This window comes from Culicoides brevitarsis, chromosome 2 (genome assembly GCF_036172545.1).
Source record: "Culicoides brevitarsis isolate CSIRO-B50_1 chromosome 2, AGI_CSIRO_Cbre_v1, whole genome shotgun sequence".
Classification (NCBI taxonomy): domain Eukaryota; kingdom Metazoa; phylum Arthropoda; class Insecta; order Diptera; family Ceratopogonidae; genus Culicoides; species Culicoides brevitarsis.
Genome location: NC_087086.1, coordinates 6,974,080 through 6,999,839, shown reverse-complemented (window position 1 = coordinate 6,999,839; position 25,760 = coordinate 6,974,080). Strand labels below are relative to the sequence as shown.

Here is a 25,760-nt window from a genome sequence, read left to right as displayed (position 1 = left end):
ACTGTGTCAAAGCAATTTTTGTCAAATCTTGCTCCAAATGGATAAAAATTTGTCAGAGGGCTCTAATTTATCATTTTTAATCATTTTTTAACTCAAAACTGCTAAAAAATTGAAACTGAAAAAAAATTTTTCCTTTGACATAGTTTTGTTTTGAAAACTAAATCAAGAACAAAAAAACTGTGTCAAAAACTGTGTCAAAGCAATTTTTGTCAAATCTTGCTCCAAATGGATAAAAATTTATCAGAGGGCTCTAATTTATCATTTTTAATCATTTTTTAACTCAAAACTGCTAAAAAATTGAAACTGAAAAAAAATTTTTCCTTTGACATAGTTTTGTTTTAAAAACTAAATCAAGAGCAAAAAAACTGTGTCAAAAACTTTGTCAAAGCAATTTTTGTCAAATCTTGCTCCAAATGGATAAAAATTTGTCAGAGGGCTCTAATTTATCATTTTTAATCATTTTTTAACTCAAAACTGCTAAAAAATTGAAACTGAAAAAAAATTTTTCCTTTGACATAGTTTTGTTTTGAAAACTAAATCAAGAACAAAAAAACTGTGTCAAAAACTGTGTCAAAGCAATTTTTGTCAAATCTTGCTCCAAATGGATAAAAATTTATCAGCGGGCTCTAATTTATCATTTTTAATCATTTTTTAACTCAAAACTGCTAAAAAATTGAAACTGAAAAAAATTTTTTCCTTTGACATAGTTTTGTTTTGAAAACTAAATCAAGAACAAAAAAACTGTGTCAAAAACTGTGTCAAAGCAATTTTTGTCAAATCTTGCTCCAAATGGATAAAAATTTATCAGAGGGCTCTAATTTATCATTTTTAATCATTTTTTAACTCAAAACTGCTAAAAAATTGAAACTGAAAAAAAATTTTCCTTTGACATAGTTTTGTTTTGAAAACTAAATCAAGAACAAAAAAACTGTGTCAAAAACTGTGTCAAAGCAATTTTTGTCAAATCTTGCTCCAAATGGATAAAAATTTATCAGCGGGCTCTAATTTATCATTTTTAATCATTTTTTAACTCAAAACTGCTAAAAAATTGAAACTGAAAAAAATTTTTTCCTTTGACATAGTTTTGTTTTGAAAACTAAATCAAGAACAAAAAAACTGTGTCAAAAACTGTGTCAAAGCAATTTTTGTCAAATCTTGCTCCAAATGGATAAAAATTTATCAGAGGGGCTCTAATTTATCATTTTTAATCATTTTTTAACTCAAAACTGCTAAAAAATTGAAACTGAAAAAAAAATTTTCCTTTGACATAGTTTTGATTAAAATCGAAAGCAATTTTTGTCAAATGAAATGGATAAAAATTTATCAGGGGGCTCTAATTTATCATTTTTAATCATTTTTTAACTCAAAACTGCTAAAAAATTGAAACTGAAAAAAAAATTTCCTTTGACATAGTTTTGATTAAAATTTGTATGGAATTGCGAAAGGGTCATGAGGAGTACGAAAATGTGAATTGAGGAGTACAAAAAATCGTAGATATATAACATCGAAATGCGGTATAGTATGTCGTTCTGTAGACGACTACTTTCTCTATTTTTTCTTTTATCTTAAGCTTTTAAATTGATCAGAAGTTTTCAAAAAGCAAGGAAACTAAAATTTCTTTTTCTTTTAGCACTTTTTGAAGCTCGAACTGTCAAAAAAAATTCTTCGAACTCGAAACTCGAGCATTAATGAAGTCGAGTTTTTGCCATCTCCACATGTCGCAGTCAGCGGCAAAACCAAAACAATTCAAAAAATTTTAATTTTTCCTGTTTTCATGTCCTGATTCGCCGAAAATTCGCAACAAATGGAATCCATGAACAACTATTCGGACTGCGTTCCCGCAATTCATCCATCGTCGGAGCACACAGTTCTCTTCGAATGGCCCATCGTGTTAGATGAACGATTTGGCGGGACTCCAACTCCCAAAAGCGGAAATCCCCATTGGAATCAAAATTTCGTGCGGCTTCCGTGTGCCCGAGAAAGCACAATTTCCGTATTTGACGATGCGGGATCTGAAACAATAAAAAATCGCTGGCAAGTCATTCGAGAAGCATTCGCTACAAAAATTAACAATTCCAAAGAACTGGAAGCCGCTATCTTGTCGTACAACGAAAACTTCAAAAATAAATGGAAATTCCGAGCGTTGCACAGTTTATTCGAGGATGACTTGAGCGAGGAGGAGTCCGAAGCCTTTTTCGAGCATTCGTTACCGAAAATCATCAAATTAGCGTTGCAACTGCCGGAATTAATCCCGTGGGCGATTCCGTTACTGAAGCAAGGCAACAACAAATCCGTGTCTTTGTCACAGCAGCAAGTCGGTTCGTTACTTGCGAACGCTTTTTTGTGTACTTTTCCGCGAAGGAACAGCAATAGTGATCAACACGAGTACGCCAACTACCCAAATATCAATTTTTCGCGTCTTTTTCAGTCAAGCGGGCAAGCAGTTTTGGAAAAAATTAAATGTATCTGTCACTATTTTCGTCGAATTACGTCTCCAGGTCAAGCTCCGAGCGGAGTTCTCACCATTTCGCGTCGTTTCGTCAAAGATTTCCCCAAATGGAGTACTTTGGAAGTCCCCGTGACACGCGGAGGCTTCATCGTTGACGACAGCGGCACCATTGAAGACGCCACGGGCAAGTTACAAGTCGATTTTGCGAATAAATTTCTCGGCGGCGGCGTTTTAGGGCATGGATGTGTGCAAGAAGAGATCCGTTTTGTCATTTGCCCGGAGCTACTTGTGTCGATGCTCTTCGTGGAATGCATGAAACCCAATGAAGCGGTTCTTGTGACGGGCGCCGAGCGATTTAGCAACTACTCGGGCTACGCCTCGACCTTTAAATGGAGCGGAAATCACGAAGACACGACGCAATGGGACACAAGTCGACGGAAACAGTGCACAATTGTGGCAATTGACGCGCTGGCATTTCGCGATGGACGACATCAGTACAAGGAGGAACTCATGCTGCGCGAGCTGAACAAAGCTTTTGTGGGATTTTATCACGAATTGAGTTCGCCGCCGCCTGCAGTCGCTTCGGGAAATTGGGGATGCGGCGCTTTCGGAGGAGAACCTTTGCTCAAAAGTTTGTTGCAATTAATTGTTTGCGCGCAAATTAATCGTCCCTTGCATTATTTCACGTTTCACGACGAAGAATTGAAACAAAATCTCGAACAAATTTTCGATTTTCTCCGCACCAACAACGTACTTGTGAAGGATTTGTGGCGAAGTTTAAAGGAATTTTCCGTGAAAAAGCTCGAAATTGAGGAACTTTACCCGTTTATCCAACAATCAGTTTTCGATAACAGCAAAACAAAAGAGTCGCCGATGAAAAATGTGTTTCATCCAAAAAATCGATGGAGGCAGGAACTTCAAACAGTAACGACTCGTCACCCAAAAAAGACGGTTCACCGTTTTCGATAACAGCAAAAATTTCTTCAAACCAAGAGTCGAGAAAAATGTGAACTCAAAAAAAAAATTAATTTTTTTGAACCGTTTTTTTTAGTTGAAAAGAAGGCATCAAAAATTTCTTCAAACCAACGAGAATTGTGACGATGGAGGCAGGAACTTCAAACAGTAACGAATGTACTCGTTAGATGAGGAAACTGAAAAAAAGACGTTTGGATTCAAAAATCAGTTCACCGTCATCTTCAGAATGCATATTTATTAACTTTTAAAAGAAAAAACAAATTTTTACTTCATATGATAAAATCGTTGTTTTTTTTATTTCTTCAAAAATCGAGGAGATAAAGCGAATCCGAAATCAATCTTGGAAGAAAGTGTTTTATTAACTTTTACCTTTAAAACCCATCAAAAAATGGTTAAAAAGTGATTTGAGAAAAAACAACGATTTTTGCTCCTCATATGAAAAATCGTTGTTTTTTTTAGGAAAAATCATCTTCAGAATGAAATTTATTAACTTTTACCTTTTAAACCCATCAAAAATTGGAAAAGTGAAGAAAAAACAACGATTTTTGCTCCTCATATGATAAAATCGTTGTTTTTTTTATTTCTTCAAAAATCGAGGAGATATGCATGGAAATCATCTTCAGAATGCATATTTATTAACTTTTACCTTTAAAACCCATCAAAAAATGGTTGAAAAAGTGACTTGAGCAACGATTTTTAGATCCTCATATGATAAAATCGTTGTTTTTTTTATTTCTTCAAAAATCGAGGAGATATGCATGGAAATCATCTTCAGAATGCATATTTATTAACTTTTACCTTTGAAACCCATCAAAAATTGGTTGAAAAGTGAGGAAAAAACAACGATTTTTGAAATTCGCGTTTTTTTTATTTCCGAAAAATCGAGGATTTGGAAATTTTCAGAATGCATATTTATTAACTTTTATTTAGAAAATGGTTTAAAGTGATTGAGAAAAAACAACGATTTTTGCTCCTCATATGATAAAATCGTTGTTTTTTTTATTTCTTCAAAAATCGAGGAGATATGCATGGAAATCATCTTCAGAATGCATATTTATTAACTTTTACCTTTTAAACCCATCAAAAATTGGTTGAAAAGTGACTTGAGAAAAAACAACGATTTTTGCTCCTCATATGATAAAATCGTTGTTTTTTTTATTTCTTCAAAAATCGAGGAGATATGCATGGAAATCATCTTCAGAATGCATATTTATTAACTTTTACCTTTAAAACCCATCAAAAAATGGTTAAAAAGTGACTTGAGAAAAAACAACGATTTTTACTCCTCATATGATAAAATCGTTGTTTTTTTTATTTCTTCAAAAATCGAGGAGATTTGCATGGAAATCATCTTTAGAATGCATATTTATTAACTTTTACCTTTGAAACCCATCAAAAGTTGGTTGAAAAGTGACTTGAGAAAAAACAACGATTTTTACTCCTCATATGATAAAATCGTTGTTTTTTTTATTTCTTCAAAAATCGAGGAGATATGCATGGAAATCATCTTCAGAATGCATATTTATTAACTTTTACCTTTTAAACCCATCAAAAATTGGTTGAAAAGTGACTTGAGAAAAAACAACGATTTTTGCTCCTCATATGATAAAATCGTTGTTTTTTTTATTTCTTCAAAAATCGAGGAGATATGCATGGAAATCATCTTCAGAATGCATATTTATTAACTTTTACCTTTAAAACCCATCAAAAATTGGTTGAAAAGTGACTTGAGAAAAAACAACGATTTTTGCTCCTCATATGATAAAATCGTTGTTTTTTTTATTTCTTCAAAAATCGAGGAGATATGCATGGAAATCATCTTCAGAATGCATATTTATTAACTTTTACCTTTAAAACCCATCAAAAAATGGTTAAAAAGTGATTTGAGAAAAAACAACGATTTTTGCTCCTCATATGATAAAATCGTTGTTTTTTTTATTTCTTCAAAAATCGAGGAGATATGCATGGAAATCATCTTCAGAATGCATATTTATTAACTTTTACCTTTTAAACCCATCAAAAATTGGTTGAAAAGTGACTTGAGAAAAAACAACGATTTTTACTCCTCATATGATAAAATCGTTGTTTTTTTTATTTCTTCAAAAATCGAGGAGATATGCATGGAAATCATCTTTAGAATGCATATTTATTAACTTTTACCTTTAAAACCCATCAAAAATTGGTTGAAAAGTGACTTGAGAAAAAACAACGATTTTTACTCCTCATATGATAAAATCGTTGTTTTTTTTATTTCTTCAAAAATCGAGGAGATTTGAATGGAAATCATCTTCAGAATGCATATTTATTAACTTTTACCTTTTAAACCCATCAAAAATTGGTTGAAAAGTGACTTGAGAAAAAACAACGATTTTTGCTCCTCATATGATAAAATCGTTGTTTTTTTTATTTCTTCAAAAATCGAGGAGATATGCATGGAAATCATCTTTAGAATGCATATTTATTAACTTTTACCTTTGAAACCCATCAAAAATTGGTTGAAAAGTGACTTGAGAAAAAACAACGATTTTTACTCCTCATATGATAAAATCGTTGTTTTTTTTATTTCTTCAAAAATCGAGGAGATATGCATGGAAATCATCTTCAGAATGCATATTTATTAACTTTTACCTTTAAAACCCATCAAAAATTGGTTGAAAAGTGACTTGAGAAAAAACAACGATTTTTACTCCTCATATGATAAAATCGTTGTTTTTTTATTTCTTCAAAAATTGAGGAGATTTGCATGGAAATCATCTTTAGAATGCATATTTATTAACTTTTACCTTTGAAACCCATCAAAAATTGGTTGAAAAGTGACTTGAGAAAAAACAACGATTTTTGCTCCTCATATGATAAAATCGTTGTTTTTTTTATTTCTTCAAAAATCGAGGAGATATGCATGGAAATCATCTTCAGAATGCATATTTATTAACTTTTACCTTTAAAACCCATCAAAAAATGGTTAAAAAGTGACTTGAGAAAAAACAACGATTTTTGCTCCTCATATGATAAAATCGTTGTTTTTTTTATTTCTTCAAAAATCGAGGAGATATGAATGGAAATCATCTTTAGAATGCATATTTATTAACTTTTACCTTTAAAACCCATCAAAAATTGGTTGAAAAGTGACTTGAGAAAAAACAACGATTTTTGCTCCTCATATGATAAAATCGTTGTTTTTTTTATTTCTTCAAAAATCGAGGAGATTTGCATGGAAATCATCTTTAGAATGCATATTTATTAACTTTTAGCTTTGAAACCCATCAAAAATTGGTTGAAAAGTGACTTGAGAAAAAACAACGATTTTTGCTCCTCATATGATAAAATCGTTGTTTTTTTTATTTCTTCAAAAATCGAGGAGATATGCATGGAAATCATCTTTAGAATGCATATTTATTAACTTTTACCTTTGAAACCCATCAAAAATTGGTTGAAAAGTGACTTGAGAAAAAACAACGATTTTTGCTCCTCATATGATAAAATCGTTGTTTTTTTTATTTCTTCAAAAATCGAGGAGATTTGAATGGAAATCATCTTTAGAATGCATATTTATTAACTTTTACCTTTAAAACCCATCAAAAATTGGTTGAAAAGTGACTTGAGAAAAAACAACGATTTTTACTCCTCATATGATAAAATCGTTGTTTTTTTTATTTCTTCAAAAATCGAGGAGATATGCATGGAAATCATCTTCAGAATGAATATTTATTAATTTTACCTTTGAAACCCATCAAAAATTGGTTGAAAAGTGACTTGAGAAAAAACAACGATTTTTGCTCCTCATATGATAAAATCGTTGTTTTTTTTATTTCTTCAAAAATCGAGGAGATTTGAATGGAAATCATCTTTAGAATGCATATTTATTAACTTTTACCTTTAAAACCCATCAAAAATTGGTTGAAAAGTGACTTGAGAAAAAACAACGATTTTTGCTCCTCATATGATAAAATCGTTGTTTTTTTTATTTCTTCAAAAATCGAGGAGATTTGAATGGAAATCATCTTTAGAATGCATATTTATTAACTTTTAGCTTTAAAACCCATCAAAAATTGGTTGAAAAGTGACTTGAGAAAAAACAACGATTTTTGCTCCTCATATGATAAAATCGTTGTTTTTTTTAATTCTTCAAAAATCGAGGAGATTTGAATGGAATTCATCTTCAGAATGAATATTTATTCAATTTTACCTTCGAAACCCATCAAAAATTGGTTGAAAAGTGACTTGAGAAAAAACAACGATTTTTACTCCTCATATGATAAAATCGTTGTTTTTTTTAATTCTTCAAAAATCGAGGAGATTTGAATGGAAATCATCTTCAGAATGCATATTTATTAACTTTTACCTTTAAAACCCATAAAAAAATCGTTAAAACTTGAGAAAAAAATTACGATAAATTAAAAATCATAGAATAAATTTCAGACGTTTTCTTTAATATTGAAGTAGATAAAAAATGTTTTAAAAAATATTTTAATTTTTTGTTAAATTTTTTAAGAATTAATTTGAATTCTTACAAATCTTAAAAATAATAAAAAATAATAGGATTATTTAAAAGTCTAAAAATGTTGAAAAATATAGAATAATATTAATAAAATTAAAGAAAATAAAGAATAAATATCTATTTTTTTCAATTATTTAAATTATTACATATTTTAAATAATTTAATATATATATATTTTTAATTCTTTTATTTATATAAAAGAAAGAATTTTGAAAAAAAAAAAATTATTTGAATTTATTTTCATAAATTTTAATTTTTTTAAAGAAACATTTAAGAAATGAAATTGAAGAAAGAAATGCAGCAAAAATTGATTGTAGACCAGAATAAAAAAAAACAAAATATTTTCTAAGTATCAAAAATCTGTCATATATTTTCTCTCATATTACATATTAATCAATCATCTACATTAAATTACGTGAATTCAAAAAACAAAAAAAAATTGTACGATTTGATATTTCTCTCATGCCTGACTCTTACGTCCCATATCTCCGCGAATGGGATCCGCAAACCGATGAATTGTCAGATAATCCTCCGCCTTGACGCTACTCATGTCCTGCGGCGTCAAAAAGGCATATTGGTCTCCCTTTGCCAGTGCCTCGTGAATCAGCAGCTTCGTCATAATAAATCGATTCACTTGATCCGTAAACACATCGTATTCATCCAAAAAGTAAAAGGGACTGTCGCAACACGACCAGAGCGCAATGAGAAACGCAACTGTCGAGTAACTTCGCTCGCCGCCCGACAACGCTTTCGTATTTGTCTTTTGCTGATTTCCCCGTGGCGCGATCTGAAGTTCTAATTTCTCCTCTTTGTAGTTAAAGACGATGGTGCCGTGCATATCTCGCACCCGTAGGACCTGACTGAACTTGTTGCGAACCCGAAACGCAAAGTAACTTTTCATGTTCTTCATGAATGCGAAACGCTGGAGGCGACTTTGTTTGATGTACGACAAGCAACTTTTAATTGACGTCGCTGTTGCTTCACTTTTGGCGTAATCCGCTTCCTTAGCGAGCACCAAGCGTTCCAACTCGTCAAGATTGGTGTCTTGATTGGCAGTTGTTTCGATTTTTCTCTCGAGTTCCGCGATTTTTCGTGGATAAACGTGACTTTCCAACGTCGTGGTGCATCGAGATCCAAATTTTTCCGCTTCTTCGGTGAGTTTTTTCAACTTTGCTTCGGCAGCATGATATTTTTCTTGTGCCGCTTTGGCTTCTTCCGAAAGTGCGTTTTGTTCGGCCTTGGCTTTGCTCACATTCGAAGCGATGGTCATCAATCGATTCGATTCCGCATCCGATTCTTGCTGAATTTGACGAATTTCCGTTTCAACTTTTGAACGTTTGTTCTTCAGAATTTCCAGGGTCTTCTCGTAACCGCCCAACGTTTCTTCGTGTTGTTTAAGCTCGTCGTTGGCTTTTTGCGCCGTTGGATCCAAATCCTCCAAAGTCGAACGAGCTTCCTCGAGTTCTTGCCGCAGCACTTCTCCTTCATCCTCCTTCGGGTACTCGAAATTTTTCAAATCTGAAATTTTCATTTGGACTTCTTGCAAGGCGTTTTCGCTCTTTCGCAGCTCCGAGGCACGTTCTTGATTGGCTTTCGTGGTATTTTGATGCTGAATCCGCAATATTTTTAATTCCTCTTCGACCGGAAGTAAAGATTGCTTTTCGCGTGTGATTTCGGCTTCGAGTTGGCGTCGCACTTCCTGCGTGTCGACTTGGATGTAGCGACATGCCTGTTCCTTCAGCGAGTACGAACGGTAATTTGGAGCCGGAAAATACTCCGAAAACGGGGCGATACAGATGATTTTTCGCATATTTTGCGGCACATATTGCGAATTTTTGGTGAAAGCAGCGGCAGTTCGGTCATTTGTGCACATCAAAATATTCTCGATGCCGCCTTGGTCGATGAAACAATTCATAACGACAGGATCGCTCACTTGCAGAACCTCCATCATGTTCGGCGCTTCGATATTTTGATGGATATCATGCTGCCCCGGCGTCAAAAATTGACTTGTATCGTAAACTTGTTCCACAAACTTTTGTGTGATGATCTGGAAGGAACGCATATTGGGGAAATGTTGTTGCCGCAAGCGATCTAACTTGATGCGATCTTGATCGGAGTTGACACAGAAGGCAGTTAACAAGCCTCCGAGCACACTTTCGACTCCCATGCGCCATCTTTTGTCGGGAACGTTCACATAACGCCCCAACGGACCTCGCGGAGCCTTTGAAAATCCTCCGCGACGAAATTCGTCGTCAACGCGCTTCACAAAAGCCGGCATCTGGGGGTCATAAGCCATCAAGGGGTCATTTTGGGAGTTTGTATAACGCGAATATTGGGCCTGCAAACGGGAAATTTTCTCCTCGATCGAACGTTTGTGCAATTTTGCACTTTCCTGCTTCTCTTCGCACTTGAAAATTGTTTGTCGTAACATTTCGACGTCGCGTTTTGCCGTTTCGATGACACTTTGGACCTCGTCTTGTTCATCGATGAGCTTTTTTAGGGCCTGCATGTTGCGCGCGCGCATCGACTGAACACTTTCCGCATTTCCCTTTTCCTCCAGGGACGATTCGAGGGTGCGGATGTCCTCCAAAAGGCGTTCTTTGCGTTGCCGAATGCGTTTTGCGATGTTTCGTTGCTCAATTATCTTCTGATTTTGCTCGTCTATTTTTTGGCGAATGTTTCCGATTTCGCCGTTGATCTCCCCGATCATTCCTTGCTTCGCTTGAATTTGTCCCGTGAAGTGTTGCATCTTGCTTTGGATTTCCGCGTCGGCGTTATCTTTGTTTTTGATGATTTCGACAAGTTCTGTGATTTTTGCGGCGATTTTTTTGAGTTCAGATTCGGAGATTCGTTTGACTTTTTCTTGTTCCATCACGTGCCACCAAGCAAGTTCGCATTTCAATTCTTTAACTTTGTCACGAAGACTTTCCAAGCCTTGTAACTCGGCGAGACGACGTTGTTTTTCGGTCAAATCCTTCTTTTGGGCTTCCAAACCGCGTGTGTTGATCTCGTATTGACTTTTGGTTTTGACGAACATTTGATGGCATTCGTTCATTTTGTCCAAAATCATTTGGAGTTGCGTCGCTTGCATGAACAAGTTGAAAAGTTGGCGACCGTCGCTGTCCTTGAGGAAGGCACGAGCGTTGTCTTGGTTCAAAATGACAATCGGATTGTTCGGTTGGATGTTCAGGTGAGCCATGATGCGGGTGAGTTCGTCTTTTTTGCGCGAAATTGTGCGACCATTTTCCGATTTGATTTGGTAGTCGCCGCCTCCGCTTGCGGCAATTTTGCGACAAATGATGATTTTGTCGCCGTATGCTTCGGGATCGTACGCATCCAAGCCCTGGTTGAGCAAGTGAATCTCGATTGTGCAGCTGTTTTGGCCATTTTTGATGAGACCTGAAAAGAAAAAAAAATTGTAAAGTTTACATTTTAATACTGAAAAAATATTTTTTGAAAGTCAGTTTTTTAGTAATTTAAAAAAATTCTTTAAAAAAATTTTTTTATAAAAAAAAAATAAAAAAAATTTAAAAATTTATTTACTAATAAAAATTCGTCAAAAAAATTAATTACGGATTTTTATTTTTTTTTTTAAATATTTTTTTTAACAACTATATTTAATTTTATTAATATAATTTAATTTTAATTAATTTAAATCAATTTAATTAATTTTTTAATATTTAATTTTCAACCATTATATAGCTTGAAAATGAGAAAAAATTTACTTTAATTTTTGTTCAAATGTCTATGAATTTGTTCATTCATAAGCTTAAAATTCATCAAAAATTACGAAAAACTTCTTTGAATGTCTTTCTGATGGTTCTCAAGCTTGAAAATTGAAAAATAAAAAATACGTAAAAAATACGTAATTTTTACGTAAAAAATACGTAATTTTTATCTTGAGAGCCCATTTGATGGTTTTGAAGCTTGAAATTGAACAAAAGTTATGAAAAATGCCTTTGGATGACTTTTGGATGGTTCTCAAGCTTGAACATTGAAAAATAAAAAATACGTAAAAAAATACGTAATTTTTATCTTGAGAGCCCATTTGATGGTTTTGAAGCTTGAAATTGAACAAAAGTTATGAAAAATGCCTTTGGATGACTTTTGGATGGTTCTCAAGCTTGAAAATTGAAAAATTAAAAATACGTAAAAAAAATTCCTTTTAAAAATTTTTGATTTTTTAAAAGAAAAAAAATTTTGAGAAATTTTTTGTCAAGTTTTAAAAAATTTTGAACTTCAAAAATATTTTTTCATAATTTTTTATAAAAAAAAATCAAATTTCTCACCTTTTGCACTCTTTCCGCGATTCGTTGATCGCGCATCGGCTCCCAATCCGATCGCCAGCGCTGTAATAATCGCCGATTTGCCGCTCCCATTATTCCCAACCAACAAATTAATCTTTTCATTGAAGACAATTTCCAAATTTGCGTGACACATGAAATTCCGCAGCACCATTTTCTCGATTCGCCCGCATTTCGCGGTATCTGGTGTCGTTATTTCATCCTAAAAATACATTTTTTCAGCAAAATCCTTAAAAATGAAACGTAAACAAACCTCAGTCTCGACATCTTCCTCACTCGACGATTGATCCATTGCTTCATTTTCCTTCGAGGAGTTCGATAAAGTCTAAAATTGCAAGAAAATCAACAAATAATAGAAAATTTTGAAGGTTTCGACTTACATCATCCAACATTTGCTCATCTTGCGGCGGTTGTTTCTCATGCTCGACCTCGTCATCGGTACTCGGAATGTTTCTGCGGCGTCTTTTGATTGGCACGACATTCACATCCGCCATGTTTTGTGTTCGACGGGGCATTTTTGCGTCGTTTTCAGCACATTTATCGCCAAAATATCCGAATTTTTTTGTAAATTTCGCAAGAAAATGAATTATTTGGCGGTCAATTTACCTTTTTGGGGTTTGAATTAGCGTAAAGGCGAATTTTAGTTATCAATTTCATTCGTCTCAATCAGCTGATGTGCCCCAGGTCACAGAAAAACAGTTTTTTCTGTGCATTGGGTCCGTCATAAGCCATGAGACGAATGAAAGTGATAAGGTAGGTCTTCAAGCGGCATCCAAATGACTCGTCCGCAGGCAAACAAGTGAAAGCACAATTTTTGTAGAGGAAAAAAGTAAAAAATTACCGAAAAAGCGTCGAAAAAGTGCACAAAACTCGTTGTAAATAGTGTAAAAGTGGAGTTTTTGTTGTGTGCCGCGGATTTTTCGTAAAGTTTGCTTCAATGTGCGACCCGCAAGGGCGGAAATTTGTGAAAAACCAACGCGACTCTCGACACACATCAAACAACGTAGCTGACAAAGGAGACGACAACGACAGAGAAAGCTGCTTGTTTTCCGTAGAACAGCATTTCCAATAAAATCCGATGGAATTATGCAGGACTCATTGTCGTTCGCCCTAACTCAGATCAGTTATTTGGTTTTTAACATAAACAAGAGGAATTTCTCGCAGAACGTCAGGTTAATTAACAAGGTGAGTGTGCAAAAAAAAAATTTTTTTTCGCGACAGCCATTTTGATTTCCGGCAAAATAACCGAATTTTAAACGTTTCAGTTAGTAGAGCAGTTTGGATTTGAGGCGGATCGTCATTACCTTCGCTGTTTATTCTCCACAATTGACTTTGGGGACATCCAAGCTGCCAAAGCATCGTCACAAGCGAAATTATTATCGAACGAATTAACTGCTTTACTCGACAAACCATACCTAATATCGAACATTTGCTACGCTTTTGACAATCAAATTAACGATTCAAAGGTAATTTTCTGCATTTTTTCGTTTTTTCTCGATTTTCACGCATCATTCGTGTTTCAGAGTCAATCCGTTAAGCCGAACATCCAGCAAATCTCAAAAGCGCTAAATTTTTCGACAATTCAGGAGGTCGCTCTCACCGTCGCCCTCCAACATTCGAGCACCGCTGAGCTCGCAAAGTCCGCAGAAAGTCATCTGAAGCTTTGTTTGCCCAATTTGCTCACATCTTACATCAATTTAGACACGAGCGCTGCATCGCAAGACCTCAATTTGAACGATATCTCGCCGGAATTGCTTCAATTGATTCTCTCGTTGTTGTCGCACGACAAATTCAAGCAATACAACATCACCGAAGCCGTCTACACGAAATTCACGGAGCAGCTGCGGAAGGATTTCCCGAAAGAACGGGTCCCATTGATTCTTGCGCCGTTACTGTACGACGAAAATTTCGGCTTGGATCCGGATTTCAGTAATTACCACAGTTTTTTGATCGATTCCGACATCATGGATACGTCCTGGAGCAATCTCATAGTCGAAATCGGTTACGCGTTCACGGCTTCTGTCGACGAATGCAAAAATCATCTCAGCAAAGTTGGCGGCAGGGATTTGACGCCGCTCGATGTTGCCCGTCTTATCGCTCTCATGTGCCGTACGCACACAAATTTGTCCGATAGCAGCATCAATTTGCCCACGCCAAGCGCTTTTTGGAACCAAGCAGAGCGCGAAAAGGCACTGGCTGCCTCTGGCGAACACGTAACGTGGAAACCCGATGTTTTTGTGCAAGCATTGAAGGAAGTTGCCCCAAATATTGACTGGAAAAATGTTTGCATCGATTTAGATCATCCGGATTTCCTCATCAAAGATCGTCCCGCACTCAATTTGTTCCTTACGATTTTCCATTTGGGCCTCCAACTGCAAGGAAATGGACAAACATCGAATTTCCCAGCTGAATGTCTTTATCGGCATTGGAATAACGTCGAAGGGCAACTTTCCTTGATCGCCATAATCTTGAAAAATCCCGATCTTTACAGTTTTGCGGATTACGTTTTCACCAGCGTCTCAATTGAACTCTTGAAAACGCCCCCCGAAATGGATAACAAAGAAATTGCCGCTTGGAAGTCCTTGCATTTGGTCGATGTCTTGTTATATATCGGAGACAGTGGATTATTTGGGCCCGTTTTGGAAATTTTCAAGTTTCCGTTGCAACATTGCCCCGACGTGCTTTTTATGGCGTTGTTACAAATCAATCCGCCAATTTCGCCGTTGCGGCAGGAGCTGTTTAATCAATTGTTGCCGATATTTTTGGCGAATCACCCGAATTCGGGACCCATTTTGCATCATGCATGGAATGCGCCTAATTTCAATAATGCCTTGAAACATTTCATCATGCAAGCGATGAGTGATTGGTGAGTTTTTTTTTATATGAAATTTTTTAAATATTTTTAGTAATTTTTTTTCTGATGTCAAAGAATTGAAATTATTAATGAAAAAAATCAAAAATGAAAAAAATGATTTTTTTGATTATTTTTCCAAATTTTACTTTTACTCAAATGATATTCAATTCGATTAATTTTTTTTTTTAAATTCAAATTTTTATGAAAATTTTATTTTTGTAATCATTTTAATCTAAAACTGAATTTTAATTTTTTTATTAAAATTTTTTTTTGTTTTTTATTTAAATTTTCAATTAATTTTTTAATTAAAATTTATTTTATTCTTTAATTTTTTTTTCATAATTTTTTATCAAATTTTAATTTTTGAATTATTTTCAAAATTTAAATATAAAAGTTTTGTCAGAGACATGTCTTGAATTTGAAAAACTAAAAAAATTAAATTAAATTATTTTTTTAATTTTTTTTTTTTGCCTTAAATAATATTCAATTCGATGTTTTTAAATGTTTATTATTATTATTTTTTTTTTGTAAAAATTTATTTTATTTTTTGTAAAATTTTATTTTTTTTAGCTTGAAAATGAATTAAATATTTTATTTTAATTTTTTTTTTCATTCCCTTGAAATTTTTTATTTTATTTTTTGTAAAATTTTATTTTTTTTAACTTTAATTTTTGGTTTAAATGAATTAAATATCTTATGAAAATTTTAATTATTTTTTTTTTCATTCCAATTTTTCTTGAAATTTTTTATTTAAAATTGTATTTGATTTTTTTTATAAATTAATTTAAATTCAAAATTAATTAATTAATTTAAATTTATTTTTTAAAACTTTGAATTATTTTTTATTTTTAGTTTTTATATTTGAATTATTTTTATATTTTTTTTCGAAATTAGTTAGTTAATTTCTTAAAATTTTTAATTTTTAACAACTGACTTCAAATCATCAAAAATTTCTTAAAATCTAAAAATTTTTAATTTTAATTAATTATTTTAATTAAGTTAAAAGTTTAATTTTGTCTTTAATTTAATTTGATACGAAAAATTAAAAATTTCAATTTTCAAAAAAAAAAAATTATTTTATTATTTTTTTATATTTTGTTTTTAGAATAAATTTTAATTTTTAAAGCTTCTTAAAGAAATACAAAAAGTAATTTTTTTTTTTAATTTTTATTTATTTTTATTTACCTATTTTATTTTTAACAATTTTTTTTTTGTTAAACAACATTTTCAAACGAACTTTTTTTTAAATATTTTTTTGTTTAATTTTTTCAAATTTAAGTTTAAATATAAAATAAATAATTTTTTTTTTTTTTTTTTAAACAAAAATATCACAATTTTAATTAAAATTATTAAAAATTTACCAAATTAACAAATTTTACCTTTAAATTTTTTTCAGGTACGTCCTCGGCGACTACGATCAATCCCGTTTAACGCGCATCCTCGACGTCGCCCAAGACCTCAAAGCACTTTCCAACTTGCTCAACGTTCGTTCCTTCATGTTCGTCATCGACTTGGCGTGTCTCGCCTCCCGTCGCGAATACCTGAAGCTCGAAAAGTGGTTAAGCGACAAAATCCGCGAACACGGCGAACCTTTCGTACAAGCCATCGCAAAATTCTTGCAACGTCGCTGCCCCCAAATCATGGGAATCAAATTGCCGGAAGACCAGATGCCCAAAAGTCAACAGCTACCGCAAGAAACGCTCGTCATCATGCTAACTTGCCTTCAAGCGTGCGCCAGTAGCGTCACGCAACCCGAACTCACGGAAGCGATAATCACGATGACGACGAATTGCAACATGATGTTGAACAAAAATCGTCAAGTTCCGCCGCCGGGTGTGATTCGTCAACGCGAAACGCCCTTTTCGGGCAGCACAATGAACCCGCATCTCTTTAATGCGCCTGCCGTGGATGCCATTGCTTCGGGCTTGAATGCAAGTATGGCTGGTTTGAATTTATCGGGACCCGCAGCGAACGCTTTTAACAATTATGGCAACGTTTTAGGCAATTTAGTGACGGCACCGGCGTCTCCATCGCGTCTCTTGGGCAATCCAAGTAATAGCCCGTTCCCAATAATGCCGGGAGTGGCAAATCAAAACACTTTGGCGAACCGCATGGGACCCACGCAGATCAACGATAAGCTCAGTATGCCAAGTACGCCCGGAGTTTTGCCCGAAATGGCGCAACAAGTCTCCAAAGAAGTCGAAGACGAAGCAAATTCCTACTTCCAGCGCATTTACAACGTGCCGCCGCATCCAACTTTGAGCATTGACGAAGTACTTGACATGCTGCAACGCTTTCAGGAGTCCACAAATCGCCGGGAACGCGAAGTTTATCAATGCATGTTGCGAAATTTGTTCGAAGAATACAAATTTTTCCCCCAATATCCGGATAAGGAGCTTCAAATCACCGCACAACTATTCGGCGGCATGATCGAACGTCATTTAGTGACAACGTACGTTGCTTTGGGACTCGCTTTACGATGCGTGCTCGATGCCTTGAAGAAACCCGAAGGCTCTAAAATGTACTATTTCGGTATAACAGCGCTGGACAAGTTCAAAACGAAACTTCATTTGTACCAAAAGTACTGCGAACACGTGAGATCATTACCAAACTTCTCCGAATTTCCCGCAGATTTGATCCAATACGTCGAATACGGCTTTCAAGGGCAAGAACCGCCCAATAAACCCCCATCGGGACCAATTCCGATGCCTAATTTGATGGGCGGCGGTACAAGTGTCACTCCCGCTGGCATGTATCGAAGCAATTCCGCAGCTGGAAATATCATTTCAACCCCGACAACGTCAACATCGAAACCGACACCGACTTTGGCTTCGTCAACTGTCGCTCCAACACGCGTCAAATCCATCGCAAATGCCACGAATATCGATACGTTACTTGTCGCCGTGGAAAATAAGGAAAATTTCACGACGCCGCCCGAAAGTGTGCAAGAAAAAACGGCTTTTATCTTCAACAACTTGAGTCAGCTCAATTTGACGCAAAAATGCGAAGAAATCAAGGAAATTATGACGAAAGATTATTATCAGTGGCTTTCGAATTATTTGGTTTTGAAACGCGCTTCAATCGAACTCAATTTTCACGGATTATATTCCAACTTTTTGGATTCCTTAAAAATCCCCGAAGTCAATAAGATGGTCACGAAAGAGACTTTTCGTAATATCAAAGTACTTTTGCGATCGGATAAGGGAATAGCGAATTTTTCTGATCGCAGTCTTTTGAAAAATTTAGGGCATTGGTTGGGAATGTTGACTTTGGCACGAAACAAGCCAATTTTGCAAATCGACATCGATCTGAAGTCTCTGCTGGTTGAAGCTTACAACAAGGGACAACAAGAATTGCTTTATACAGTCCCCTTTGTTGCTAAAGTCATCGAGTCATGTGCTAAAAGTAAAGTTTTCAAGCCGCCAAATCCCTGGACGATGGCTATCATGAACGTTTTGGCGGAATTGCATCAAGAACCGGACCTAAAATTAAATTTAAAGTTCGAAATTGAAGTTTTATGCAAGAATTTGAGCATTGACGTGAGCGATTTGAAGCCCGCTGTGTATCTCAAGGACCCCGAGCGACTCATGAACATCGAATATCAACTCTCCCAACCCTCCAAGCAGAAAGAAGTTGGTCCCTCGGTAGGTTCTGGCGCTGGAGTACTCGCGACTTTACCAAATTCGGAAGAACAAACCGCCACAACAGCAAATATCACATCCGCATCGCCCTCAATTGATGCCGCTTCGATGATGTTGACGCCTCCCGAGCCGAGATTTAGTGTTATGGACATCAATGTCACCAGTATCGCGACAATTGCGCATCAAATAATTTACAATCCGAATATTGGGCTGTTTATGTCGCATCCGCAATTGAAAGCTGTGGTCAAAGCCGCCATCGAACGCACAATAAACGAATGGATTTCGCCCGTGGTTGATCGTAGTGTCAAAATTGCGCTCAAAACGAGTGAACAAATTGTCCGAAAAGACTTTGCTCTTGAGCCGGATGAGAATCGGATGCGATCCGCAGCTCATAATATCGTTCGGAACTTGACGGCAGGCATGGCGATGCACACGTGTCGCGATCAACTCTTGCAAAATTTGCAAAGTAACATCAAATCGTTGTTCCTGTCGACTTTGAATCCGGCGCAGAAGGATTTAATTGAAGCAGCTGCCACACAAATTGCGGCAGATAACACGGAATTGGCTTGTGTTTTCATCCAAAAAACTGCCATGGAGAAAGCTGTCTTAGAAATGGACAAAGTTTTGGCGGCGGATTATGAGACACGAAAACAAGCCCGTCAAGAGGGACGTCGCTATTACGATGGCACCGTTTTGGCTTATCAGAATGAACGATTGCCCGAAACGATTCGGTTGAAGGTTGGCAATGTCACGGCGCCTCAACTTGCGGTTTATGAGGAATTTGCGCGAAATATTCCCGGATTTCAGCCGATTTTGGATCGTGATCCGAGTGCTTTTATGCCGAAACTACCAAACTTTTTCCAAGATCCCATTAGTACTCCGATGCCTCCGATGGCAGCTGTGACGCCTTTTAACGCCGTGCAATCGACGATGCAGCCCTACGATGAAATCAGCGTCATTTACGATGAAATTGCCGCCAAAATGGAAGCTTTTATGAATGCGGCGATCAGTGTGCAACAACTTCAGATGCATTTGGCCAACATGAACGCCTTGTTCGAATGCATCGTTAATGCACGTCGTACTCGCGACAACACAACCGGCATGATTTTGCTCAAGAAAAGTGTCGAAGGACTCATGGAGGGACTCGTTAACATCCCCGAATGCATGGAACAGATTAAACTTTATCGCGACATTCATTTGCGCATTTTGCGACTCTTGCAGGATAATCGCAGCTTTGGTAGTGCATGGACTAATAAAGCTATTGCCAAACTCATGATCGAGTGTCGCGAAGAAAATCGTTACAACATTGATGCGATTGATTTGTTGATTTCGTCGAACTTTGTAAATTTGCCGATTTATGACCAAATGTTGGCGGCGTTGATAGACAATGGAAATAATTATATGGCGATTACGTTGGCGATGCAGCTGATTCAGATGTATTTGATCGATGAGCGTCACAGTGAGCATAACGTTACGGAAAATGACTTTTTGACGACGATTGATATTTTGGCGCGGTTGGCGGCGCATCCAAGAGCTCCCGAGGGACTTTCGCATTTGATCGATGTGCTGAGATCGAGTCAAGATCAGTCGAGTGTGCTTGTGGATAGGGCAATGAGTGGTCCAACGTCGTATATTCACTCGGGAATGTTACAAGCAAGGGTGAGTTTTTTTTTACTTTTTTTTAGTTGATTAATTTTTTTTATTAAGTTTTTGTCTTTTAACTAATTTGAAAATTCAGAAATTTAATGAAAAATAAATTAAAAATAATTTGAATAAAATAATTTTAGTGAAAAAAATATTTTTAAAATATTTTAATTTTTCCTAAATAAATTATTTTTTTAAAAAAAATTACAAAAAAAAATTTTTTTCTTAATATTAAAAATAATTTTGAGCTGAATTCTGATTAATTTTTGTTGTTAAAAAAAACTTTTTTAATTTTAAAAATGTTTTAAATTTTATTTTCAATTTATTTTAAAAATTTTTAAACTTTTAATTTAATTTTTTAAATTATTTTTGTTTTAAATTTTAAAAAAAATTTTAAAATTTTGAGCTATTTGTAAGAAAATTCATTTTTTCTTAATTTTTTCAAATTATAATTTTAATTTTTAAATTTATTAAACTTTTTTTAAATTAATTTTTTTTGTTAAAAAATAATTAAAATTAAAAAATTTTTAATAATTTTAAAAATAATTTTAAAATTTAAAAATTTTAAAAAAAAAAAAAAATTTTTGAATGCTTAAATATTTAAAATTCTTAATTTTCATTTAATTTTAAATTTTTTTTTTTATTTTTAAATTTAATATTATTTTTTTTTCACATTTAAATATTTTAATTTTTTTTTTCGACTTTTTATTAAAAAATTTATTTGTTAATATTTTTTTTAATTTTCAAAATTTTTTAATCAAATTTAACACAAAATTTTATTTTTTTTTTAAATTTGTGAAAAAAAAAAAAAATTTAAAAAAAAATAAAAAAATTATTTTTTTTTAATTATTTTAAATTTTTTTGTTTTTTTTTTTATTTTATTTAATTTTTAAATTTATTTTATTTTTTTTAAATTTAATTTAATTAAACGTTATTTTTTATTTAATTTTATTTTATTATTTTAAATTATCAAGTCTTTAAAGTTTGTTTCTTTATAATAATTTAAAATTTGTAAAAAAAAATACGTTTCTAAAAAATTATTTAAAAATCAAAAATATTAAATATTTAATTTAATTTTTATTTTTCCCCCTGAATAAAAAAATTTAATTTAAAAAAATTTAGAATATTTTTAAAAATTGAAATTTTAAAATTGAAAAATAGAAATGAAAAAAAATTATCGGAAAAAATAAAAAATTTCATTACAAAAATAAAAAATAAATATTAAAAATTTAAAAAAACCACAAATTTAAACTATTTTATCAAAACTATTTTATTTTAATCGATTTTTAATTAAAGTTTACTTTTTTAAAAAAATTACCTTCAAAAACTAATTTTTAATTTTTAATTTCTTCTTTTAGACAACCGACATGGTCGACGTTGATGGCTTTGCCGAAAAAACGGAGCATCTTTTCCGTCATTGGGTTTACACATACCACAACGACATTCAACGCGATCCCGTCAAAAGCTTCGGTGGCTTTGTCAATCGCATGAATTTCTTGGGTGTCTTGAAAGGAGACGAACAACTGACCAAATTCTTCACTTTGGCGACAAAAATGTGCATCGACGCGTCGTATCGCAACTTGGCAGATACCACAATTAACCAATCGATCGCAAAAACAAAAACTTTCCATTCGATCGACGCGTACGTGAAGCTAATTGCGCTCTTGGTGCGTCATTCGGGAGACGGAAGTAACTCAAACACAAAGTTGAATCTGTTGAATAAGGTAAAAAAAATTATTTAAAAATTAAAAATTTTTAATTTTTTTTAATAAAATTTTCTTTGTAGGTTCTCGGAATTGTCGTTGGAATCTTGTTACAAGACCAAGAACAGCTTCATTGCGCAAATTTCCAACAACTTGGATATCATCGCATCTTCATAATGCTCTTCCTTGAGCTCAGTGCACATGATGCCATCCTCGAAAACATCAGCGTTGGAGTAAGTTTCCTCAAAAAAATCATTTTTAAATGAAATTTTTAATTTTTTCACTTAATTTTAGGTTGTAACAGCATTTTGTCACACCTACCATATGCTTCGTCCCGCAAACGCGCCCGGTTTTTGTTACGCCTGGCTCGAACTCATCTCGAACCGCGTCTTTATCGGTCGAATTCTCGCAATGATCCCGCAACAAAAGGGCTGGTTCATGTATTCGCAGCTCCTGATCGACTTATTCAAATATTTGGCGCCTTTCTTGCGAAATGCTGAACTCGCCAAACCCGTAACTGTCTTGTACAAAGGCACATTGCGCGTTCTTTTGGTCCTTTTGCACGATTTCCCCGAGTTTTTGTGCGATTATCATTTTGGATTTTGCGACGTAATTCCGCCAAACTGCATCCAGATGCGAAATTTGATTTTGTCGGCATATCCGAGAAATATGCGATTGCCCGATCCCTTCACGCCCAACTTGAATGTCAGCGGATTGCCGGATATCACGACGCCGCCGAGAATTTGCACAAATTACACAGCTGCTATTCAACCGGCGAGCTTCAAAAAGGACTTGGACTCGTATTTGAAGCAACGAGCACCCGTCACTTTCTTCGCCGAGTTGAAGAGAAACTTGCAAATTAGCAACGAACCGGGATCGCGTTACAATATCCCCTTGATGAATGCACTTGTTTTGTACGTGGGAACACAGGCGATTGCTCACATGAGGTAAATTTTGACAATTTTTCAGTTTTTTTGAAGAAATTTCTGAGTTTGAGTATCTAAAAGTAAACAAAAAACGTTAAAAATTTTAAAATTTTGAAAAAAAAAAATTTAAAATTAAATTTTAATTTTTCAAAAATATTTATTTCAAAAAAAAATTTTTATTAAAATTAAATTTAATTTAAATTAATTATTTATAAAAATTAAAAAATTAGAAGAATAAATTTAATTATTTTTTAACTAAATTTAAAATTAATTTTTATTAAAAATAATTCAAAAGTATAATTTTTGTAATAATTAATTTATTTTTTTTTTTTTGAATTTTTTTAATATAAAAATTTTAAAAAATTAGAAGAATTTTCAAATTTTGTAATATTTTTAACTAAAATTTATTGAAATTTTTTAAATTTTATGTGAAAAATTATAAAATTTATCAAGACAAATGTTTCAAATTGTCTGAAAAATAAAAAATATTTTTCCAGCAAAAAAAAATATTAAAATTTTGCTAGATTTAGAAATATTTTTGAATTTTTTTTAATGAAAAATTAAAAATTTTGTATAAAATTTTTATATTTTACAAGAAAATTTAACTTTTTACTTGAATTTTGATAAATTTTTTTCCAAATAATTTAAAAATTCAATAAAAATCGAAAAAAAATTTGTAGAAACTCAAATTTTCATTAAAAATATTTTTTTTTAGATTAAAAAATCAAGTGCCAAGCAAGCAAACTGTCGCCTCAAGTGCTCACATGGACATTTTCCAAAATTTGGCTGTCGATTCCGACAACGAAGGACGTTATCTCTTCTTGAATGCCATCGCTAACCAATTGCGTTATCCCAACAGTCACACCCATTACTTCAGCCGAACTCTCTTGTATCTCTTCCACGAGACAAATTCAGAGGCAATTCAGGTTCGTTACTCTAATTTTCTAAAAAATTTTCCTCAAAACTGACTTTTTTTTCGTGAACTTTCAGGAACAAATCACGCGCGTTCTCTTGGAACGTTTGATCGTCAATCGCCCTCATCCATGGGGACTCTTAATTACATTCATCGAGCTCATCAAAAATCCGGAATACGAATTTTGGAAACATGATTTCGTTCATTGTGCGCCCGAGATTTCAAAGTAAGACGATTAAAATTTTAAAAAATAATTTTTAATAAAAAAAAATTTTTTCAGACTCTTTGAATCCGTGGCCCGCTCATGCATGGTCAAGACAAACAACCAACAACAACCCCCAAATATCGAAAATGCCGATTTAGCGGAGCTTAACTAGCTATTAACGCAGCTTTTTTAGACAACGTCTTAATTTCTTCTTACATTTACTTATGTTCCATATTTTGTGATTCACACGGAAAAAAAGTATTTGAAGCTGTTTATACTTGAAAGATAGAAAATTACTAAAAAAAATGATTGAAAAGAAAAAATAAGACACTTTTTGATCAAATTTATTACTTTTACAAGATCGTAGTAGAAGAAAAAAAAGGAACCTTGCGAGAAAATGTAAAACATTTTTTTTATTAATGCTTATTATTTAAGGAAAGAGAGAAAGAAAATCTTTCTTATTTATAGTTTGTAAGAGACATTCATGAAAATTATGAAACTTTATACTTTTAAAATTTATTATTACATTAAAAATTTTGAGAAAAAACTGTAAAGTACGCACTCTGTAACATATTGTCTAAAATAAATAATAATAATTAATAATATTACCTAATAAAATTACTCATATGAATAAAAATTTTGTTTTTTTTTTTATTTTCACACAAAATTTATTTAAAATAAAATTTTCAAAAACTTTTTAAGATTTTTATTTAAATGTTTGTATTTTAATTTAATTTAAATTTTTAAATATTTTTTTTTTAGATTTTTTTTTTAATCATGGAAATTGTTAAAAATAATCATTTTTGAAAAATTTATTTAAAAAAATTAAAAGCTTTTTAAAAAAAAAAAAAATCAAAAATTTCAAATTTTTCATCTTAAAATTTTTTTTTTGTAAATTTAAATATTCACGTAACATAACCAGATTTTTGCTTCGAAATGAAGCAAAAAAAAATCATTTCAAAAATCTTTCAGAGAAAAAAATCGAAAAATTCAAAAATTTTTCAGAGAAAATTTTAATTCAATTTATTCAAAATTATTTTTATTAATTTTTATCAAATTCAAATCAATTTAAGAAAAAAAATTTCTTGATAAAAAAATTAACATTTCTTTGAAATGCGGTTAAAAAATCAAATTTTTGTTGTTTTTGAAATTTAAAAAAAATTATTAATTTTTTTTGCTTCATTTCGTAAATTTTTTATAAAAATTTGACAAAAACGTATCTTGAAGAGAAACATTTTAACATGCGGTAAGAAAATTCTTCGAAATTCTATCAAAAATTTGAAAAAAACTTTAATTTTACCTTTAATTTTACCTTTAAAAAATTTTTAAAGAAAAATTTAACAATTTTGCCCCCCCCCCCCCCCCATACCATTAAAAAAAAGTTTTGATATAAAAAAAAAAAAATAATGAAATTTGTGACTTTTTTTTTAAACTCATTTTTGAAAAATTTATTTTAAAAAATTTTTAATGATTTTTCATACAATTCTCATTTTTCAAAAAAAAAAATCAAGAATTTTAAAAAAATTAAGAAAAATTCTTCGAAAAATTAAAAATTTTTGTAACATTGAAATTAAAAATTGGTAAAAAAACTTTTTTTACCTTTTTTTTTTCTAATTTCTCTAAAAAATTTCTTTTTTTTGTAATTTTT

General features: G+C 32.8%; 3 protein-coding genes across 4 annotated transcripts; 2 read left to right on the top strand and 1 right to left on the bottom strand.

The window, feature by feature from the left end:
• Positions 1–1,740: 1,740 nt before the first annotated feature.
• On the top strand, positions 1,741–3,418 carry LOC134828421 (poly(ADP-ribose) glycohydrolase-like). The gene has a single exon (XM_063841399.1). The coding sequence runs from the start codon at positions 1,805–1,807 to the stop codon at positions 3,416–3,418; it is 1,614 nt and encodes a 537-aa protein (XP_063697469.1). The 5' UTR covers positions 1,741–1,804.
• Positions 3,419–8,273: 4,855 nt separating this feature from the next.
• LOC134831792 (structural maintenance of chromosomes protein 6) lies at positions 8,274–12,827 on the bottom strand. 2 transcript variants are annotated; one of them, XM_063845605.1, is made up of 4 exons: positions 12,607–12,827; positions 12,480–12,551; positions 12,212–12,428; positions 8,274–11,321 (listed from the first exon to the last, which is right to left on the bottom strand). In XM_063845605.1, exons 1-4 carry the CDS (start codon positions 12,739–12,741, stop codon positions 8,383–8,385), a joined length of 3,363 nt encoding a protein of 1,120 aa, XP_063701675.1. In that variant the 5' UTR covers positions 12,742–12,827; the 3' UTR covers positions 8,274–8,382. The 2 variants fall into 2 exon arrangements, with proteins under 2 accessions (XP_063701675.1, XP_063701676.1); XM_063845606.1 differs by having other exon boundaries at positions 12,480–12,530.
• A 178-nt stretch (positions 12,828–13,005) lies between these two features.
• On the top strand, positions 13,006–24,460 carry LOC134831790 (CCR4-NOT transcription complex subunit 1). Its single transcript, XM_063845604.1, has 10 exons — positions 13,006–13,411; positions 13,492–13,692; positions 13,750–15,092; positions 16,477–20,380; positions 21,724–22,089; positions 22,152–22,301; positions 22,363–23,015; positions 23,710–23,920; positions 23,985–24,133; positions 24,188–24,460. The coding sequence occupies exons 1-10, from the start codon at positions 13,313–13,315 to the stop codon at positions 24,282–24,284; spliced, it is 7,173 nt and encodes a 2,390-aa protein (XP_063701674.1). The 5' UTR covers positions 13,006–13,312; the 3' UTR covers positions 24,285–24,460.
• The last annotated feature ends 1,300 nt before the right edge of the window (positions 24,461–25,760 follow it).

What these genes read in the sequence shown, in the direction of transcription:
- LOC134828421 (XM_063841399.1), top strand. Translation starts at nt 1,805, where the DNA reads ATGGAATCCATGAACAACTATTCGGACTGCGTTCCCGCAATTCATCCA.
- LOC134831790 (XM_063845604.1), top strand. Translation starts at nt 13,313, where the DNA reads ATGCAGGACTCATTGTCGTTCGCCCTAACTCAGATCAGTTATTTGGTT. An exon ending in ATGCAAGCGATGAGTGATTG is followed by an intron (nt 15,093 to 16,476) that starts GTGAGTTTTTTT and finishes AATTTTTTTCAG; the next exon opens with GTACGTCCTCGGCGACTACG. An exon ending in CAGGCGATTGCTCACATGAG is followed by an intron (nt 23,016 to 23,709) that starts GTAAATTTTGAC and finishes ATTTTTTTTTAG; the next exon opens with ATTAAAAAATCAAGTGCCAA.
- LOC134831792 (XM_063845605.1), bottom strand. Translation starts at nt 12,741, where the DNA reads ATGCCCCGTCGAACACAAAACATGGCGGATGTGAATGTCGTGCCAATC. An exon ending in AGGAAGATGTCGAGACTGAG is followed by an intron (nt 12,429 to 12,479) that starts GTTTGTTTACGT and finishes ATGTATTTTTAG; the next exon opens with GATGAAATAACGACACCAGA. An exon ending in TCGCGGAAAGAGTGCAAAAG is followed by an intron (nt 11,322 to 12,211) that starts GTGAGAAATTTG and finishes TTTTCTTTTCAG; the next exon opens with GTCTCATCAAAAATGGCCAA.